This window comes from Myotis myotis, unplaced genomic scaffold, assembly GCF_014108235.1.
Source record: "Myotis myotis isolate mMyoMyo1 unplaced genomic scaffold, mMyoMyo1.p scaffold_m19_p_15, whole genome shotgun sequence".
Classification (NCBI taxonomy): domain Eukaryota; kingdom Metazoa; phylum Chordata; class Mammalia; order Chiroptera; family Vespertilionidae; genus Myotis; species Myotis myotis.
This window is the reverse complement of record NW_023416319.1, coordinates 24,314,315-24,336,627: the sequence shown is the minus strand read 5'-3', so window position 1 is coordinate 24,336,627 and position 22,313 is coordinate 24,314,315. Positions and strand designations below refer to the sequence as shown.

The 22,313-nt window shown below is 41.1% G+C and overlaps 1 protein-coding gene and 1 pseudogene across 8 annotated transcripts in view; both read left to right on the top strand.

Moving 5' to 3' along the window:
- PCGF5 (polycomb group ring finger 5) overlaps nt 1-22,313 on the top strand; it is a 113,006-nt gene that overhangs the window by 56,629 nt on the left and 34,064 nt on the right. For all 8 annotated transcript variants that reach the window (XM_036336630.1, XM_036336631.1, XM_036336637.1 and 5 more), the window contains exon 3: nt 18,947-19,043. In XM_036336630.1, the coding sequence (XP_036192523.1) occupies nt 18,947-19,043 (97 nt within the window). The remainder of the gene's footprint in view (nt 1-18,946; nt 19,044-22,313) is intronic.
- LOC118669967 lies at nt 8,235-10,795 on the top strand (annotated as a pseudogene).

Below are 22,313 nucleotides of genomic sequence, written 5' to 3'. Positions count from 1 at the left end.
TAAAATAAATGCTAATGAAAGATTAAGCTAATAGCTGTTATTTATTGAATGTCATATTTGGGGTCATGAGCTTTACTTTCATTGTCTTATGTAATCTTCCCAAAGACCCTTCTAGTTAGGTGGTAGTATTTAATCATTAACAGATGTTTATTAGTATCTACATTTTATCAGTTTTTATTCTAGCCAGTGGAAACAGAACAGTAAAGAACACAGGTATAATCTGTGCCCTCCTAGGATTTACGTTCTAATAGGAGAGACAGATAATACATGAATAAACAATATAATTTCAGATGCTGTGTGTATCAAATGCTATGAGGAAAAATAAAACAGAGGAAGTTTTTTCTTGGGAGTTACCATTTGAGCAGACCAGAATAATAGGAAGGAGCAAGCTATGAGAAGGTTTGCGGGCAGAGTATTTCAGATTCATTTTTTAGCATTATTCACAAAGACTCAGAAAGGTAAAGTGACACAGCTAATAAGTGCCGGACCTGGGTTCTGACTCCTGGAGAGCTGACTTGGGCACATCTTCATATTAAATTGTCATATTCTTAATTTTCTTTCTTTCTGCTTGGCTATATTTTCTAAAAATTCTTTAACAACATATGAATTTAAAATCCTATATAATAAAATCCTAATATGCAAATCGACCTAACAGCAGAAAGACTGCCTGCTATGATGCACACTGATCACCAGGGGGCAGATGCTCAATGCAGGAGCTGCCCTTTGGTGGTCAGTGCTTTCCCAAGGGAGTGTGCCGCTCAGCCAGAAGCTGGGCTGGCTGCTCCTTAGTGCTGCCTCAGAGGCGAGAGAGTCTCCCGCCACTGCTGCTGCGCTCGCCAGCGGAGAGTGCCACTCAGCCAGAAGTCCTTTTGCCTTCAATACCTCGTGCCTCCACTGCAGGCAGGAGGTAAGGAGTGAGGAGTCCCGGACTGCAAGAGCCCTGGACTGCGAGAGGGATGTCTGATTGCCGGCTTAGGGGGATTGGGTCTAAGCTGGCTGGCGGACGTCCCCTGAGGGGTCCCGGACTGTGAGAGGGTGCAGGCCAGGCTGAGGGACCCCCATCCCCCCGAGTGCACGAATTTTGTCCATTGGGCCTCTAGTGTATATATAATGAGCCTCTTTGTTTTCCTGACTGTATACCTGTCTTTATATACCCAGTCAGGATCTGAATCTATTATTGATTCTGAATAAATAGCCATTATAATGAAGAAAAGATATAAATCAAACTTTTTAATAATGTACTCTTTATAACACTTGATATTTAGAGCTAAGACCTGTGTTTAGAATAAAAATCAAAGGTCTATCAAAGCTTTTTATTCCATTGAAAAACTGTTAGAGCTAATAAATGAATTTAGTAAATTTGCAGGATACAAAATCAGTTTGCAATAATCTGATGTGTTTCTATAGACTAACAACAGATTATCAGGAAGAGAAATGAAGAAAATCTCATTTGTAATTGTAGCAAAAAGAATAAAATACCTAGGAGTAACTTTATCCAAGGAGTTGAAAGTAAATTGAAAACTATAAGACATTAATGAAAGAATTGGAGAAGACACAAATTCATGGAAAGATATTCCATGCTCATAGACTAGAAGAATTAATACCATTAAAAGAATTAATATTAAATTTTAATACCAAAAGCAATATACAGATTCAGTGCAATCCCTATTTTATACAGAAATAGAACAAACAATACTAAAATTTCTGTGGAACCATAGAAGACCCCAAATAGCCAAAGCAGTCTTGAGAATAAAGAACAAAGCTGGAGGCATCAAGCTCCCTGATTTCAAACTATATTACAAAACTGTAGTAATTAAAACTGTGTGATATTGGCATAAAAACACATATACCAATGGAACAGAATAGAAAACCCCAAAATAAACATGCATATATGGTCAATTAATTTACAGCAAAGGAGCCAAGAATATAAAATGGGCAAAGGACAAGTTCTTCAATAAATAGTGTTGGGAAAATTGGACAGCCACAACAAAAGAATGAAACTGGACAGTCTTTTATACCATACACAAAAATAAACTCAAAATGGATTAAAGACTTGAAAGGTAAAGCATGCCTTGAAACCATAAAACTCCTAAAAGAAAACGTAGGTGGTAAGTTTATTGACATAGTTCTTGGTGAGTGATGATTTTCTGAATCTAACACTAAAAGCAAAAATAAACAAGTAGGAAGGATTATATCAAACTAAAAATCTTCTGCACAGCACAGGAAACTGTCAACAAAAGGAAAAGGCAACCTACTGAATGGGAGAAGATAATTGCAAATTATATATCTGATAAGAGGCTAATGTCCAAACTATAGAACTCATTCAACTCAATGGCCAAAAAAAAAAATCTGATTAAAAAATGGGCAGAGATTTTGAACAGATATTCTTCCAGAGAAGCCATAAGCCATACCGATGGCCATCAATAAGTACGGAAAAAGTGCTCAACATCACCAATCACCAGGGAAATGCAAATTAAAACTATAATGCAGTATCATCTCAGAACTACTACGCTGGCTATTATCAAACACACGAGTTGGTGAGAATGTAGAGAAAAGGGAAACCTTGTGCACTGTTAATGGGAATATAAATTGGTGCATCTACTATAGAAAACAGTATGAAGTTTCCTTAAAATATTAAAAATTGAACTACCATATGATCCAGCAATTTTACTTCTGTGTCTTTATTAGAAGAAAAGAAAAATACTAACTTGAAAAGGTATATATGAAACCCCATGTTTATTGCAGCATTATTTATCACTAGAGGCCCAGTGCACAAATTCGTGCACGGGTGGGGTCCGGCCGGCCTGGCCCCAAACAGTGGATCGGGGCTGGACCTGTCAGGAGGAGGAGATGGTGGTAGGTTGGCCAGCTGGCCTGCCCCAATCGGGGCCGAACAGGGTGGGCCGGCTGTGGGGAGGGGCTATGGGATGTTAGCCAGCCAGCCCCACCCCCAATTGGTGTGTAAGGGAGTGATCAGGGGTGGAGCTGGCTGGGGGGAGGAGCCGCGGGCCGATTGGGGTCAGAGGAGCCGATCTGGGGTGGGGCCAGGTGGGGGGAGGGGCTGCAGGAGGTTGGCCAGAGGCCTTGCCCCCTATTGGGGTAGGGGGGGTGATCAGGGGTGGGGTTGGCCAGAGGGAGGGGCTGTAGGAGGTTGGCTGGCCCTGCCCCTGTTCAGGGTGGGGGGAATGATCTGGGGTGGGACCAGGTGGGAGGAGGGGCTTCAGGAGGTTGGCTGGCCCTGCCCCTGTTCAGGGTGGGGGGACTGATCTGGGGTGGGACCAGGTGGGAGGAGGGGCTTCAGGAGGTTGGCTAGCTGGCCCCGCACCCTATTAGGGTAGGGGGGTGATCAGGGGCGAGGCAGGCCATGGGGAGGGGCTGCAGGCCGATGGGGGGGGGGACTGGGGCCCCATCAGGGGCAGGACCTGCTGCAGGGAGGGGCTGCAGGAGGTTGGCCGGCCTCACCCCCAGATATGGCTGGTTTGCTGGCCGCAGTGGGTGTCATAGCGACCAGTCATTTTGGTCGTACAGTGTTCCGGTTGCTGGCTTTTTATATATATATATGTGTGTATATATATACATATATATATATATATATATATATATGTATATATATGTATATATATATATAGACTAGAGGCCCAGTGCACAAAAATTTGTGCACTCGGGGGGGGGGGGTATTCCTCAGCCCGGCCTGTGCCCTTTTGCAGTCTGGGACCCTCAGGGGATGACCACCTGCTGGCTTAGGCCCGCTCCCCGGGGGATCGGGCCTAAACTGGCAGTCAGACATCCCTCTGGCAGCCCAGGAACCCTTGGGGGATGTCCACTTGCCAGCGGGGAGCAGGCCTAAGCTGCAGTCGCGCATCCTTAGCGCTGCTGAGGAGGCGGGAGAGGCTCCCACCACCAATGCTGTACTGGCAACCGTCAGCCTGGTTTGTGGCTGAGCAGAGCTCCCCCTGTGGGAGCGCACTGACCACCAGGGGGCAGCTCTTGCATTGAGCATCTGCCCCCTGGTGGTCAGTGTGTGTCATAGTGACCAGTCATTCCCAGTCTTTCTGCTGTTAGGGTCAGTTTGCATATTACCCTTTTATTATATAGGATAGAGGCCTGGTGCATGGGTGGGGGCCGGCTGGTTTGCCCTGAAGGGTGTCCCAGATCAGGGCGGGGGGTCCCGCTGGGGTGCCTGGCCAGCCTGGGTGAGGGGTTGATGGCTGTTTGCAGCTGGTCACACCCGCTTCAGGGTGGAGGTCCCCACTGGGGTGCCTGGCCAGCCTGGGTGAGGGGCTGATGGCTGTTTGCAGGCTGGTCAAGCCTCCCCCCCCAGTGGGGACCCTCACCCCATGGAGGTTTGGCCAGCCTGGGTGAGGGGCTGAGGGCCATTTTCCGGCTGGCCAAGCCCCCCGGCGACGGAAGCTCTCAGCCTCTCCTTTTTTTCTTTTTTTTTTTATTTACCTTCTATAATTGAAACTTTGTAGCCTTGAGTGGAGCTCAGAGCCATCCAGGGTGGGCGGGAAGCTTGGCTTCCTCCATCGCCAGGGGCAACACAAGCCTCCTGCTCGCTCCAGCTCCATGGCCACGGCTGGCTGAAAGCAGGTATCTGGGGTGTATTTATCTTCTATAATTGAAATTTTGTTGCCTTGAGTGGAGCTCAGAGCCAGCTGCGGCAGGCGGGAAGCTTGGCTTCCTCCATCACTGGAGCAACCAAGCCTCCTGCTCGCTCCAGCTCCGTGGCTGCTGGCCGCCATCTTGTTTGGGTTAATTTGCATATAGTTGCTCTGGTTGGCTGGTGGGCGTGGCTTAAGGCGTAGCGAAGGTACAGTCAATTTGTATGTTTGTCTTTTATTAGATTAGATAGGTAAGATATGGAAACAACCTAAGTATCCTCCGATGGATGAATAGGGAAAGAAAATATGGTAGACACACACACACACAGGAATATTATTCACTCATAAGGAAGAATGAAATCTTGCCTTTTGTAGCAACATTATGCTAAGTGAAATAAGTTAGAGAAAGAAAAATACCATATGATCTCTCTGATAGGTGGAATCTAAATAAGTTTGTTTGGTTTGGTTTTTTTTTACCCTAAGCTGATAGATACAGAGAATAAATTGGTGGTTACCAGAGGTAGGGGAGAAACACGAACTGCTTTTGGTTTTATTTTGTGTGTTTGTTTGTTAGTTTAAATAAATTGTTTATCTTTTTTTAAAAAAATAGGAAAAAATCAAAGGCTTAAGAAGAAGTTATATTAAAGTCTCAGTGGGTACAGATATAATTTTTTAGGGTTATACTAGAAATGAGATCACTGGTATACTGATACTACATATTTCAAACAGTATTTTGGCAGAAACTAGTCACTCATTCGTGAAAGTGATTATAGTGCTCATTTTGATGATTATTTTTCAATAAGGAAGAATAATTATAGGTCTTAATCTAGATGTCATCCATTATTAATGTCAAAGAAGAATTATACGAGATGTATGGTTCTTTTAGCTTTTGAAACTGTGCATTAGATTAGCAGTTTTCAACATGTGCCACAAGAATTTTTAAAACATGCAATACCTGACTATTTATTAGTGGCACTGACCTCTTTTCCCTTAGGTTGTCAAATTAAAAAAATCACAACAGCCAACACAACAATAGCCATCCAGTGTGAATGAGTCAAAATTACACCTTTCTTTGGGTCAGATCACCAAAAAATATATTTTTTGGAGTACCACAGAATTTTAGTAATTAGTTTGTGTGTGCCATGAGATAAAAGGTTGAAAAATCGCTGCACTAAATAAGAATGTTTAAACAGTTGAGCAAAGCATCATAGTAGGCACTAAAAGATAGATAAAAATGAAACTGTCTTTTATATTGGCCTCTGAGAAGAAATTATGTCTATGTCAGAATGAGTTGGAACTGATACCAATGATGATTTGAAAGAAAATATGTAACCTAAAATACGTATTCAGAATCAGAAATCATGGTCAGTGCATAGGTATGTTTAAGAGTCTAGCAGAAGGAGAAACTAAGATGGCGGCATAGGTAAACACCGGGAAATTGCCGCCTCTCACAACAATTGAAAATTACCGCAAAGGACAGATCAAACATCATCCAGAACAACAGGAAGGCTGGCTGAGTGTAAATTCTACAACTAGAAGGAAAGAAAAGCACACTGAGAGCCAGAGGAGCTGCAGAGGTACAAGTGCAGAGGTACGGCGGCGCGCGCTCGTGTGAGGAAAGGGGGTGGCACCTGAGGACGCGGCTGTCTTTTTGAATCACAAGCTCCTGACTGCTCTGAACTCCGGTTCCGGGAAGTCTCTGGGGACCCAGGACTCATATGGGGAGAAGGGGAGAAGCTGGTCTGTCGGGCAGCGGGCGAACTTGAAGGCGGCTTTCCCTCAGAGGTGCTTGCAGCAATTAGCGGGTCACTGAGACCCATGACTCCGGGCGGAGAATCAGCCATAGCTCCTTGATCCGCCCTTTGATTCCCTGAGACCCCGCCCCACCCAGGCTGCGGCAGAGGCTTTTGCATGTGAATGTACCTAACTGCAGCCGAGCCAGGCAGACCCGGAACTTCCAAGAGAAGGCCCAAGGCCCCGCAGCGGCTTGCATTGCTTCACAGCTGAGCCTCTTCATGGCTCCTGCTGTGTGGCCTCAGGCAGAGGCTGAATTAGCACCTCCTTAGATCCAGGAGCCACTGTACCCAGTGGTCAGAGGGGGACCATCCAGACTGCAACTCCTCAGATCCATAAGGGACACACTCAGGGAGCAGACTCAGTGAGCACCAAAGCCCCACTGAAGCAAGTCTTGCCCCAGAAGGGTGTCTTCAGCACAGAAGTTCTCCCACTTTAGACACAGCTGATTCTCACAGCCAATTGGCCTGGAGGTCAATTCCTCCCAGTGATCCTACAACAACCAAGGCACCAAGAGTGCACCAAGAGTGTCCACCCCAGGTAACTGGGGAGGCTGAGCTACTGGGCCCTCCAGGACACCTGGCGTGCAGGGCCACTCTATCAACACAGGGAAGCTGCCAAAATGCGGAGACAAAGAAACAGGTCACAAATGGCAGAAATGGAGGAAAGCAAACGACTGGATATAGAGTTCAAGGCCACGTTTATAAGGTTTTTCAAGAATTTTATGGAAACCACCGATAAATTTAATGAATCCCTCAATAAGTATAGTGAGACCATGAAGGACATGAAAAAGGACCAACTAGAAATTAAGCATACACTGACTGAAATAAAGAATAATTTACAGAGATCCAGCAGCAGACAAGAGGATCCCAAGAATCAAGTCAAAGATTTGAAATACAAAGAAACAAAAAATACCCAACCGAAAAAGAAAAAAGAAAAGAGATTCCAAAAATATGAAGATAGTGTAAGGAACCTCTGGGACAACTTCAAGCGTACCAACATCAGAATTATAGGGGTACCAGAAGGAGAGAGAGGGCAAGATATTGAAAACCTTTTTGAAGAAATAATGACAGAAAACTTCCCCTACCTGGTGAAAGAAATACACTTACAAGTCCAGGAAGCGCAGAGAACCCCAAACAAAAGGAATCCAAAGAGGACCACACCAAGACACATCATCATTAAAATGCCAAGAGCAAAAGATAAAGAGAGAATCTTAAAAGCAGCAAGAGAAAGACAGTCAGTTACCTACAAGGGAGTACCCATACGACTGTCAGCTGATTTCTCAACAGAAACCATGCAGGCCAGAAGAGAGTGGCAAGAAATATTCAAAGTGATGAATAGCAAGAACCTGCAACCAAGATTACTTTATCCAGCAAAGCTATCATTCAGAATAGAAGGTCAGATAAAGAGCTTCACGGATAAGAAAAAGCTAAAGGAGTTCATCACCACCAAACCAGCATTATATGAAATGCTGGAAGGTATTCTTTAAGAAGAGGAAGAAGAAAAAGGGACTCTTACCATTTGCCACAGCATGGATGGAACTGGAGAGCGGATAAATACCACAGGATCTCACTCATTTGTGGAATATAATGAACAACATAAACTGATGAACAAGGACTGATCCAGAGACGGAGAGGCATTGATTGGACTGTTGGGACTTGGAGGGAAGGTAGGGGAGGGTGGGGGTAAGGGGGAAAGATCAACCAAAGGACTTATATGCAAGCATATAGGCCTAACCAATGGACATGGACAACGGGGGGTGAGGGCATGAGCGGGGGGGGGGGGGGGGTAGAGGGTAACGTGGGGACAAGGACACATATGTAATATCTTAATCAATAAAAAATATATTAAAAAAAAAAAGAGTCTAGCAGAAGCCCTGTTTACCTGCTGTCCGCAGCCTGGATCGCTACTGCCTGGATCGCATACCACCTGCTCACTCGAACTGCTCGCTCCCAGAGAGCCCGTAGCTCCATTGCGCCATGTGTGACATTTGGACCCTCTTTAGCAGCAATGACTGCCTTTCTGTTCAGTGTCTAAAGGCTATGAAGGTTGCACACAGGGGTCCAGATGCATTTTGCTTTGAGAATGTCAATGGATATACCAACTGCTGCTTTGGACTTTCCCGGTTGTTTTTGGTTGACCAGCTGTTTGGAATGCAGCCAGTTTGAGTGAAGAAATATCCTTATTTGTGGCTATGTTACAACAGAGAAATCTACAGCCACTAGAAGCTACAATGCCATTTTGAACTTGAATATCACACTAATGTGGATGGTGAAATAATCCGTCTTTATGTCAAAGGAAGAACTGAATAGACATGATTTGTATGTTGGATGGTGTATTTGCATTTAATTTACTGGATACGGCCAATAAGAAAGTGTTCCTGGGCAGAGACACCTATGGAGTAAGACCTTTGTTTAAAGCTGTAATTGAAGATGGACTTTTGGCTATGTGTTCAGAAGCTAAAGGTCTTGTTAACTTGAAGCACTCCAGCTTTTTTTTTTTTTTTAGTGGAGCCTTTTCTTCAGGGACACTATGAAGTTTTGGATTTTAAGCCAAATGGCGACGTTGCGTTGGTGGAAGTGGTTAAATATAATCACTGCAGAGGTGAGCCTCTGTACACCCTGTGACAGTGTGGAGAAACTTCCCGGTTATTGGGATAGAAACCATAAAGAGCAGCCTCCAGATCCTTTTTTGACACTGCCACTAAAATGTTTGATGACAGACAGAAGGATTGGGTATCTTTTATCAGGGGGCTTGGATTCCAGTTTAGTTGCTGCCATCCTGTTGAAGCAGCTAAAAGAGGCCCAAGTACAGTACCCTCTTCAGACATTTGTGATTGGCATGGAAGACAGTTCTGATTTTCTAGCTGCCAGAAAGGTGGAAAGTCATATTTTCCTTGGAAGCTTATGACATTACAACAGTTCGCACATCAGTGGGTATGTATCCAGTTTCCAAGTACATTAGGAAGAACACAGCATGGGAAAGATCCAGATGAACTGATGCAGGGTTACATATATTTTCACAAGGCACCTTCTCCTGAAAAAAGCCAAGGAGGAGAGGAAGAGGCTTCTAAAGGAACTCTATTTGATACCCTCCGTTGAGATCCAACGTGCTGCCCATGGTCTGCAACACCTGAAACTAAAGAAGGCTGTTACTATTGTCAAGTCCTTGTACGCCACTACCCAGGCCGGACTGACTGGCTGACCCATTACTGGATTCCCAGGTGGATTAATGCCACTGACCCTTCTGCACGCACTCTGACCCATCACAAGTCAGCCACCAAAACTTGAGCTCTTTCTAAGCTATAGAATGAAAGTAAATGTGAAGGTAGAGGCCTTGGGGGCTTGGAAGGGTGGCAATGACTATCATCCATCATGGGGTAAAAAAATGTCTTAAACCTAAAAAACAATCTAACAGAAAGATTGAATATAAACATTAAGAATAAGTACAGTCTAACCTGTAAAAAAACAAAAGGTAATTTCCATTTCGATACTTTGAAGACTTTTTATAGGTACTGATGCTTCGTAACATACTGGTTTTTCCCAGACTACTATATTATATCAAAAATTTAAATACCAGTGAACAAAAGCTATGTTCCCTCAGAGGCTTCATTACTGACATTTCTTTACTCAACATTTTAGAAAACTGAAACATTTTAGTTTATATTGACTTAACTCATTTTAGTTGTCAAAAAGATTACTAGTAAACTCAGAATCTCTCCCCTTTATTTGAAAGCGTAGGCAGGTTTCTGACTTGACTACAATAGTGCACTTGGCTCCCTTTACAGTTCCTAACCCTGTGTCCTCATTTATTCCATAAATACTCACCGAGCACCTCCTCTTCCAAGTACGATTCTGGGCACCTGGGATACATTAGGGCGATACAGTAGACAATAAGTAAATCGTAGTGTATATTAGAAGGTGATAAATGGTATTGAAAGAGGGAGAGCCGAGCTGGTAAGGGGAATTGCAGTCAGTGGGAAGGTGTTAAAATTTAAAATAAGCCTGTGTTCTGGGTAGGCCTCGTTAAGGAAGTGACATTTAAAAAAAAAAAAGAAAAGGAAGTGATATTTGAATAGACTTGAGGAAGTAAAGGAGTTAGCCAATTACACGACTGAGGGAAGAATATTTCAGGTAGAGGGAATAGAAGGAGCCAAGAGTCTAAGGCAGGCATGTACCTGACATGTTGAGAAATGGTCAGGCCAGTGTGGCTAGACAGCAGTGAGCAGAGGAGAGCACAGGGAGGTGATAGGGTGGATGTGAGCCACAGGCACAGTGTGCAGTTCTCATAGGGCCATTGTAAGGATTTGGCTTTTACTCTAGAGCAGAGGTTCTCAACCTTCCTGATGCCGCGACCCTTTAATACAGTTGTGGTGACCCCCAACCATAAAATTATTTTCGTTGCTACTTCATAACTAATTTTGCTACTGTTACAAATCGTAATGTAAATATCTGATATGCAGGATGTATTTAGGCGACCCCTGTGAAAGGGTCGTTCGACCCCCAAAGGGGTTGCGACCCACAGGTTGAGAACTGCTGCTCTAGAGCTATGACCCATTTCAGGCAGGATTTTGAATGAGGAATGGAATTATCTGATTTATGTTTAAAAGCATCATTCAGACTACTATTGAAAACAGACCTGTTAAGAGGTGGTTGCAATAGTCCAGGCAAGAGGTAGTGATTGCTTGTACCAAGGCAGTGGTGGTGGTCAAAGTGGTCAGATTCTGATTATATTTTGAAAGTAAAGCCAAATTTGCTAATGACCTGTGTGGGGGTCATAAGAGAAAAAAGAGTCAAAGAGTTAAGTCAGTCTTAAAGGATATCTTTAAGATTTTGGTCTGAGAAACTTGAGGATAAAGATGTCATCCAATTGTATAGAAAAGGCTGAGGGTGGAAGATCAGGAGGCTATTTTTGGAGACACCCAAATGGTGATGTCAGTTGGGAGTTGGATGTGTGAGTCTGGAGATTATCAGCATATAGATCATATTTAAACAATGAAAGTACCAAGGGGGTGAGTGTAGAAAAAGAATAGAGGACCAAGGATGGAGCTCCAGGGCGTTGAGGAAGAGTTGTCAGTAAGATAGGAGAAAGCAGGGTGGGATCCTGGGAGGCAAAGTACACATAGTGTCAAGAAGGAGGAGGAATCAACTGAGTTAACTGTTGAGTAGGATGGAACTGAGAATAGACCACTGGACTTAGCAACACAGAGGTCATGGATAATCCTGTCCAGCAGTTTCAATGGAGTGCTAAAGAGTGAAAGTCTGGATAAGTGTGAGAGGATGGAAAATTCCCTGGTTTTGCTCATTGTACTGTGATTATGTAAGTATTTCATGTTAATGAGGGTTAAAAAAGAGGTGGGGAAAAACAGAATGGGAAGAGAAGAATTGGAGAGAGTATAAGTAGCTCTGAAATAGAGTGACAGCTGACAAGAGAAGTAGGGTCAACAGTTGTTTAAGATGAGTTGTTCAGTAGATAGCAAAAGACTAATCTAGTGAAAGGGGAGAATACTGAAGCAGTGTGCTTAGTCATCCGGAGGGGATTGAGTGCACAGAGCAGAGACTGGTTGCAGATAGGCACATGTAACTTTTGGAAACAGGCAAGAGCACAAAGTACAGATGCTAGTCATATGGTGATGTGAATTCTCTTCTCTTTGTTTCAGTTTTTTTTTTCCCTTTTGTTTTCAGTGAAAGAGGAAGAGAGGTCATCATTGGAGAGTGAGATTGGGGGAGAATGTGTTAAGGATTTGAGGAAAGAGGAGAAGGTATGAAGTATTGATGGAGGGCATAATGGACTTGGGGTATTGAGTATGACCACCTGGCAGATGAAGGACCCACTTTAGGTTCACGGTCATGAATTTAAGGTGAGATACCATCAGTGTGGTGCATGTTTTTCTCCCACAGCTATAATTTTATAGAAGCAGAGTATGTTGGATTTAGCCAGGGTTAATAGTTTAACTGAGCAAGTATAATGAAAGAAGAGACGGGTAGAAAAGTTGAAGTACAGAAGAACAAAGCTATCAGGAGTATGTGTGAGAAGTGATCATTATGATTGACAAGAATTTATATTGATCAGGAGGTTATGAGGGCATTGCTGCACTCACTGAGCTACCAAACTCTACCCTGACTCTAAGTCTGTCTATGGAAGTACAACCTTCCAGGACATTTTGGTGTCCTGGCCTGCTTGATGGAAGATCCTTCTCCTTTGCTGCTGCCTGCTCCTCTGTGGTGGTGAAATCATATAGCATTCTCAGTAGGAAGTAATGTTATCCTAAATGTTCTTCATGAAATTGCAACTTATGTGGGCCTTTGAAAGAAATGTGCCATGTATAACATAACAGAAGGAAGGTGTTTATTAGATCCTTATATAAGTGAAACCAAGAGATACTGTCTCATGGAAGCAAATACTGGAAAACTTTTTTAATAAGAATATGTATTAAAATCAGGAAGCTGTTCCCTCTTCTCTTTGCAGATGACTACAGTTTACTTAAAAACTGTTAGCAGATAATAAAGTTTTCAAAGCAAACTTTGAAAATGAGTGTTACTCAAGAAGGGCACATAAAGATGGTAATGTGCTAAGGAAGGAAGGAAGGAACGTGCTTCTGTGTTGACAGATAAAACAAACACCTTAGGATGATTTTACCAAAGGAGTCAGAATTTGATCACTTTTAATAAACAGAACATTACCTATGAGTGATAACACCAAGGACATGAGAGAAAAGACTATTGTTTTACTATCAACTAGAGGCCTGGTGCATGAAATTCGTGCACTCGGGAGGGGTCCCTCAGCCCGGCTTGTGCCCTCTCGCAGTCCAGGAGCCCTCGGGGGATTTCCAACTGCCTTGGAGGCGGGAGAGGCTCCCCCCACCCCTGCTGTGCTCGCCAGCTGTGAGCCTGGCTTCTGGGCTTTGGCTGAGCGGCGCTCCCCCTGTGGGAGCACACTGACCACCAGGGGGCATCTCCTGTGTTGATCGTCTGCCCCCTGTTGGTCCGTGTGCATCATAGCAACCGGTTGTTCCGCTGTTCAGTCGATTTGCATATTACCCTTTTATTATATGGTATGAGAGCAGGATTAGTGGTTAAGAAAAGAAATTTGTGTAGATTACTTTGTTGGTGGACCATACATACAAGATAAGCAACAACAATGGTCCTTGTACCTGTTGTGAAGAACACCCCCACCTCTCAAGAACTTGAAAATAAGGATGTAGGATAGCCCTTTATTAAACTATGAAATCAACATGCAGTAGTACTTCAGAGCAGGTATATTCAAAGTGAAAAGACAGGACAAGATAGCTCCTAGACCAGTAGGAATTGTATTAAATATATAAAGTTGAAGAAGGAATGTATACTAGAGAAGTGTTTCACCCGAATGGGAACTGACTATCTTTGCATGTATGATACTTCTTTTTCTAGGGTAAAGGGTCAATCTTGGAAAAAGAAGTATCATACATGCAAAGATAGGCGGTTCCCATTCGGGTGAAGCAATGTGTAGAAAATATCTTACTTGAGCTGTAAGACTATCTCTAGGGCTGTCATAGCTGCAGAGGATTAATACCAATACATAATAGACATTTAAAGTCCCTTTAGCAAGATCGTCTGTTATTTCAGATGGACACATCAAACTAATCATAGTCTGTTGCCATTCAATATTCGATTACTGATGCTCCTTGTTATGATTTTATGCTCATCTGGTGATCTAATTTATAGTTACAGCTCAAATATTCATTGAATATAAGTACATTACGATATACTTATTTACACAGTTTACATATATTATCTGATTTAATTCTTACAAGAACCTTGTGAGATAGATATTCTTGTTATCTGCTTCGTACATAGAAGCATAGAGTAAGTAATGTGCCTGGTGGTAGGACTGAGTTTCAGATCCAGTCTGCCTCCAGATTGTCTTTTGTCTAGAGCAGCAGTTCTCAATCGAGGTCGCGACCCCTTTGGGGGTCGAACGACCCTTTCACAGGGGTCGCCTAAGACCATCGGAAAACACATATATAATTACATATTGTTTTTGTGATTAATCACTATGCTTTACTTATGTTCAATTTGCAACAATGAAAATACATCCTGCATATCAGATATTTATATTATGATTCATAACAGTAGCAAAATTACAGTTATGAAGTAGCAACAAAAATAATTTTATGGTTGGGGGTCACCACAACATGGGGAACTGTATTAAAGGGTTGCAGCATTAGGAAGGTTGAGAACCACTGGTCTAGAGCATTATGCTGTCCTACCTTGGCCTCTGCATTACAGGGAGATAGTATCTTCATCCCATATTTTTTCGATTATGTTTTGTCCCATGACTGATTTCCTGATAGTGAATAGTAAAGTGACTGCTGATTATGATTTGGCAGAGGGCCAAATCCTGGAATGGGTTCATCTATCAGAGGTACTCACTGGTAAGGATTTTGTGGCCAGCTTATGGCCTCCTTTGGCCAGGATTTCCCAGTTATCTTTGACTGTCTTGGTGGAGAGCTTTTCAAAGTTAAGAGTCCTGTTGTTGATCTCCTGGAGATTCTGATTTAATTGTTTTGGGATGGGGCCCATTAATCTGTTCTTTTAAAAATCTTATTGGTGATTGTGGTGCCCATCTCAGTTTGGGAACCACCGTTTTAGATGACACATGACTCTATTAATTTGTACAACAGCCTAGTTCAAATCTAAGAAATGGTAAAAGGAAGGATTTCAGTTTGTAAGCTTTAGGCAGAAGTTTTATGATGTTTGTGATGGGCTAAATATAAAGATCAGTTAAAAATAACAAATCTTGCCAAAGCTGGTTTGGCTCAGCGGATAGAGCGTCGGCCTGCAGACTGAAGGGTCCCAGGTTCGATTCCAGTCAAGGGCATGTACCTGGGTTGCAGGCACTTCCCCAGTGGGGGATGTGCAGGAGGCAGCTGATTGATGTTTCTCTCTCATCGATGTTTTAACTCTCTATCTCTCTCCCTTCCTCTCTGTAAAAAATCAATAAAATATATTTTAAAAAAATAATAACAAATCTTGATGCCAGGGATCAAGTGTTATTGGCTTTATGATGCTTAGCATAGTAATTGGACTTTAGGCCTGCAGATGCACAGCCGGGGAGTGGATGCCATCTCTGCTACACAGCTAGGCAGCTGTGAGCAGCCATGGCAGCCTACTCAGGCTCTCCAGTACTGTTTCTCATTTGCCAAAGGAGGATGGTAACAGTCCATACTTTAATCTATACAAAGCCCTGAGCCCAGAGCCTGATACTAGGTTAGTGCTCGGGTAATGTTAGCACTTGTTGCCATTTAAGTGGTTTTTCAACTGGGAATAATATCATTGGTGAGCCTAACTCCCGTTCTGACCCAGGTGTTTCTTGTGGCCACAGCATCTTTCTGTAGGTGGCTGATGAGAATGAAGATTGTAATTAGTCTCCATAGAGTCTTAACCCAGACCTAGACCTTTTTATCTTGCACCTGTTGAGTTAACCAGTATGTATAGTAGTTGAGCAATTAAAGAGCTTGGCATTAAATCTTTAAGATATTTTAAAAATGTTTTATAGCTGGTATAAACCAAATTAAAGACTAAGAATCAAAGGGTAGATTTGTAGTAATGATTTTGTAAACATCTTAGGGAAAGCAAATCTTTACTGAACTTCTGCCTTGGATTTTCTCAGGTTCTACTTTGTATAAGGTTGGGCTTTATTAACAACTTTTAAAATCATGTGGGAGATGTATTTACTACCAGTTGTTGTTTTTTACTTTTTTTAAAGCTTTTTATTGATTTTTAGAGAGAGAGGGAGATGGAGATCGAGCCTATAACTTGGGAGAGATGATATAGCTATATAACATTTTTTTCCCTTTGTAAAGTTAAAATCTTTAAAATTTGATATAAAATGTGTGATTTCATATCAGAAAACCTGGGTTCAAGTCTCTGTGTCATTCATCAGAGTAGACAGGTTATTTGCCTTTAGGAAACTCTTCTGCATCTGCAAAATTAGAATAACATACAGTTACCTAAACGTTGATGTGAAATATAAATTCACCTTCAGATGGGGCTTTTTATCTCCCTCTAGAACAGCATTGTTCAGTAGAAATAAAAGTGAGCTACCTGTGTAATTTAAATTGTTCTAGTAGCCACGTTTTAAAAAGGAATAATTTTAATATTTTATTTAATCCAATGTGTCTAAAATATTTCAGCATGTAATTAATATAAAAATCATTGAGATTTTTTTCATGCTAAGGCTTTGAGATGTGCTGTATTTTACATGTAGAGCACATCTCAAGTTGAACTAGCAACATATCATGTGCTCAGTAGCTACACATGGCTAGTGCTACCATATTGGACAGTCCAGTTCTGGAATATAGATTAGTATTTCCCATCAGCAGCCTTGGGCACTGGTGTTGTCTTGGCCTTAAACAATTAACACAGCCTTATTCTTGAAGCTGTGTACCTCTGGATGGATGAGCTTTCATTTCTTTCTTCAACCTAGGTTAGTATTTTGTCCTTGGGAGGACAGGCTCCTACGCTCAGCCTTTGGCTGACTCAGCGTAGGGCTTGCTCTGGGCGTATCACGTGCCTCTCTATTTGGTGAAGGCTGATAGACAACCGGAATTCCTGAATCCTTGAGTATGTTAAACCTTTGGAATCACCAGGGAATTGGACTTTGTAATACCCCTTCATTCTTGCTCTAATGTCTTTTTTTTTTTTTCCTTCTTCCCCAAATTTTGTCTATTGTCCCTGGGAAAAGAGCAAATACCAGGAATCTTCTAGGAATTCTGCTTCTCAATCCTCCACTACAGTGTGGCTTAACAAGCAGTCGTCCTTTCCCAAACGTTATTTTGACTTTTTAAACGATTTTTAGAAACTTTTTGGGACCAAGAGATTTGTGGGTTTTTTAAAAATATTTTTTATATATTTCAGAGAGGAAGAGAGAGGGAGAGAGAGATAGAAACATCAATGATTAGAGAGAATCATTGATCGGTTACCTCCTGCATGCCCCCTATTGGGAATTGAGCCTGCAACCTAGGCATGTGCCCTGACAGGGACTCGAACCCTGACCTCCTGGTTCATAGGCCCACGTTCAACCACTGAGCCACGCCAGCTGGACTGGGACCAAGAGATTTAGAGGACAGAGGCTATATTCGTATCTAAGTGTTTTTATTTTTAATGTTTTTTTCTAATACTGCGTTTTATCCACATTTTGAGAGAACTGTACTGAAGAGTGTTCCCTAATAGCTGTATGTAATGGTATACAGAGGTAGGTAATATGGGATTCAAGGATATTTAACAAAAAAATATGCTCAGATGTCACCTTCGTAGAAAGTCCTGCCTTGATCACTCTGTCTGAAATAGCCCCCAGTTCTTTTAGCCTTTTTTTGGTTTGTTTTTAGTCTCACTTATTACTAAATTGTTTGTCTTCTCAAATAGAATATAAGCTCCATAAGGGTATGAATTTTGTTTACTCCTGCACCCCAGCTCCTAGTCCAATGTCTGGCCCTCCATAAACGTTCCTTGAATCAATGAAAAGAAGTGCCAAGATATTCTCTATATGTATTAATGATTTTAAAGTTAGATACCCAGTAGAATTCTTCCCTGACCATTGTTGCTCTAATAGTATATGTAATTTGCTTGAACTTTTCAGACCTAATCTCAGTGGTAGGAATCCTTTAGTTTACTCTTGCTCAGTCATTTAAACTTTTACTTCTTTTAAACAGTGTGGGACATCAGCGGTGGAAAAAGGAATCTTTTGTAATGGAGTTGTAAAGTAGGGGTTGGGGGAGCCTATCTGTATTTTCAGATTATAAAGGGTAGTGAAATGGAGGTGGCAGTATTAGGATAGGGAAGAGAGTGAAAATTTTTAATAGTTTGTCTAAGGTTTTTGGGCAAGATAGTTGGCATAGTAGGTAATAGAAGCTTAGGGAAAGGTGAGAGAGATTAGTATTATTTGGAGGAAATGTAGGCAATATATAGGTTTGTGGTAAAAAAAAAAAAAAATCCACAAGTCATATTTCTGTTATCTTAGTTTAGAATCTTTATTTAAAAATCTTAATTTTCCCTGTCAGTTTTGCAGTCATTTTTTCACTTTGCCTCTCGTGCCTTTGTGCCAACTTGATGCCACTGCCATGCTTGTTGTGCTCCATGGAATCATGGGATCTGTGAGTGCTGGCCCTCATGCTCCGCAAAGACCAGAAGTTCCCTTGTAATTCCTGCTTTGTTCCAGGAGCACCCTGCTAATGAAAAGCAATCCAAACATGTTGAAAACTCACAACTTCTTTTAAGAAATATTTATTTTGCATTCAAATATCTTTCTAGCAAAAGAAGTAAATTCAGTTAAGGTAAAAACCTCATTTTGGTCCTACTTCTTTAAGAAAAACAACAAAATGGTATATACTTTTTATATTGTGACAGCAGGCTTTATTTCAGGTGGGTTTTTTCCAGTGTTACAATTTTAAGGTTTTATAAAGTTTGATTAAAGAATAGTACTCTACGTATAGTAGGTAATTTTTAAGGACTATTTCTAATTACATTCAGTTTAAATGATGTATTTTAACTTAACACCTTCTTTCTTCTTAGTCTGTAAGACTTGTATTGTTCAGCACTTTGAAGATAGCAATGATTGTCCCAGGTGTGGCAACCAGGTTCATGAGACAAATCCATTAGAAATGTTGAGGTAAGTAAATACGTAAACGCTAATAATTTTTATTATGCATTGTAATATTTGTTGGCACCTTGGTTCAATTAATACAGATTTTAAGAAGAAATAGAAAAATACGACTACCTATTAAATATTTAAGAAATACATTTCCAAATTAAAATTATAACTTTATTTCAGGCTCTCAGAGTTACTTTAGTTGTAGTTCTGCTTCAGTATTTTAATATTCTACACAACACACCACTTTTGTTGAACTACATGGCAGTAGAAAGAGAGCAGACCTAATAGTGAGGTAGACTAATCTTGGTACTATTAAATTTTTTAAAACTCAGAATTTTAAAAATGACTGCCATTTACTTAAGTATAATCATATATTTTTAAAGCTGGAAGTGGTTTGTAAGATCCTAATCCAAACCCTTTTTTCCAGTTTAGAAAATTGAAATTTACCATGACTTTGCCTAAGGTCTCAGCAAACTCAAATGCCATTTCCCAGCTTCAAGCCAGGTGTCCTTACCACTGAACTTATTTTTTCCCCACTGTTTTTACCATAGCTCTATCACAGATTAACTGTGGGATCTTAGGGAAGTACACATCTAAAAACAGTACTAGATATTGGTAGCCTTTTGTAATGTTCATTTCTGTGTGATGTTTGCCATCATTTCATTGAATCTGGATTTGCAAGTCTTAGATTTTAGACTTGTTTTTTCTATTTTAGTGACTGTAGTTGGAGTAATTTATCTACAGATAAATGTCTAGCCCAGTGGTTTTCAAAGCATGGTCCCCAAACTATGAGTCTCTTGTTAGAAATGGCAGTTCTCAGGCCCTACCTCTGACTTGCTAATAGTAAATATTAGAAGAAACTGGTTGGATTTGAAACTGGTGCCTCTGGGGTTGTAGGAGTCAGGATGAGAAATTGCACATATATATAACTTTGGTGAAAAATACTAAATTAAGAAGAGAAATGCTACTTTTTAAATATTACCATTAAATGGTCAGGGGAACTTTGTGAACAAATTAGTATTTGAGTTAAGTCTTGAAGAATAAGGTAACATTGGTTTGGTTGGAGAGTTGGAAAAGAATAATTGAACCAGGATAAAGAACATGAGGGAAAAAGATTGCAAAAAGACAAGGCATTCTTATGGGAAACTGAATAGGCCTGTTGGCTAGGGAAGAGAAATAAGAGAATAACACCAGTTATGGTTTGTAGGTTAGACTCAAGTTATAAAAACACTTGAAGCCAGGTGGTGGGAAGAAATTGGTTCTTGAGCAAAGCAAATGGTGAATCTTCCTTAAGCATTAATTTGATTATGAGCATGTCAAGTTAAAGGAAAATAGGTGTATACTGTCCTCTAAATACTGTGGTAATTAAGGAAGTAGAAGGGTGGGAAGCATGAAAAGACTATATGGGGGAAATATCGAGAAGGAACTGTTGGTGAAGCATAGTGACTTAAATGTGTGAATCAAGGGGTGGGGAGAGGTATGTGCATGTATTAAGATAATTCTTGCATTTTGAGCCTTTGGTCTCATTTCTAAATTTAATTTTTAAAAAGTATGACAGTGATATTCAATGTTTTGTTGGAGGATGGATAAGACAGTGTTGACATAGATGAACAAAAGGAGGTGCTTGAGATATTAAGCATCTGTTGGAAGTGTGGCACTTAAGCTCAGCAGAGATGTAGTTTGTATGTGTGTGTGTGAATATATGTAAAAGCTTTTAGCTTATATGAGGTCACAAAAGCCTACTGAAAAGGTCAAGAGAGCAGAGCATTGGAAAAGAAAAATACTTAGGGACCAAGAAAGAGTAGACAGAAAAAAAGAAAACCCAATTGTTCTTTCCTGAAAGGAGCAGTTTTAGACAACCCTATCAAACTGCTGCAGAGCAATACAGGAGAAAAATGACTTTAAAAAATAATTTAAACATATTAAACTAATTCTAAAATAATTTTTAAACCTATTTAATTGGCAGTTATGGATAATTTGGGGAAACATTATATGTGACAAATAATGTCGATTTTGCTTTCAAAGTTTTTCCAATTGAAAAACAGCTAACAGCTTGCTATAAAGGTTGGATTTTTTAAGATGCAAGGAAAGTATAAATGTTTGTAGTTAGAGAAGAGTAATGCTGCTGAAATGCTGCTGAGCAGGATGAAGGTATGAAGAGAGAAAAGGATGTTCTGGGAGCAAGAGAATGAGAGTAAAGAAATGAAAAGGAAGGGTTACACTCTCATCAGGAAAAAACTAAAATGTCAAGATAAATATTTACTTTTTTTTTTTTTTATCTAGGAAGATAGAACAGTGATGGCGAACCTTTTGAGCTCGGCGTGTCAGCATTTTGAAAAACCTTAACTCTGGTGCCGTGTCACATATAGAAATTTTTTGATATTTGCAACCATAGTAAAACAAAGATTTATATTTTTGATATTTATTTTATATATTTAAATGCCATTTAACAAAGAAAAATCAACCAAAAAAATGAGTTCGCGTGTCATAGGTTCGCCATCACTGAGATAGAACGACAAAATGGTCTAAATTTCTCAGGAGAGAAAAATTGAGATTATTTCCTTTATAGGAAAGAGCCAGAGTTGTAATAGAGATTTTGAGAGTGAATATATCAACTATTGCTGCAAAACCAACCACCCTTAAAAAAAAAAAAAAAGGCATTCCTTATTCCTCACAGTTCTGCAGTTCACAGATCTAGGTGGTTCTTCTGGTCTTGGCTGGGCTCGCTCATGGTGCTGCAGTTGACTGGATAGGTAGAACCAGCTCGGATCAGCAGAGCAGCCTCTCAGATTGGGGACGGGCTCAGTGACCTAGTCTGAAATGGCCTTAGCAGGGTTCTCTTATACATGGTGCCTCACCCTCCAGACTTGTTCTCATGGTTGGCAGGATTCTGAGAGAGAGGGGCATAAAAAAGCATGTAGTGCCTCTTTAGGCTTGGGCTCAGGACTAAGCACAATGTCATATTTCTCGCATATTTCAAGGCCTGCCCATATTCTTGGGGTGGGGAGTTAGAATTCCTCCCTTGATTAAGGGATGGAGTCTCAGTCATGTTCAGTGGATGTAGATCAGTGGTTCTCACATGGGGCACACGCCCCACAAAGGGGACAATTCGAGAATGAGGTACTAACAGTGGATTTTTTGCATTTCTTAGGTTCTAGGGGCCTTATATACAGTATATAAATATTGTGACATATTTATGCATTTCATATCACTTCATGTTATTTTTTTTAACAATTTCTTAGTGATTTCTTCCTCAGTATTTCAGCTGTCCTGTCATTCTTTTATTTT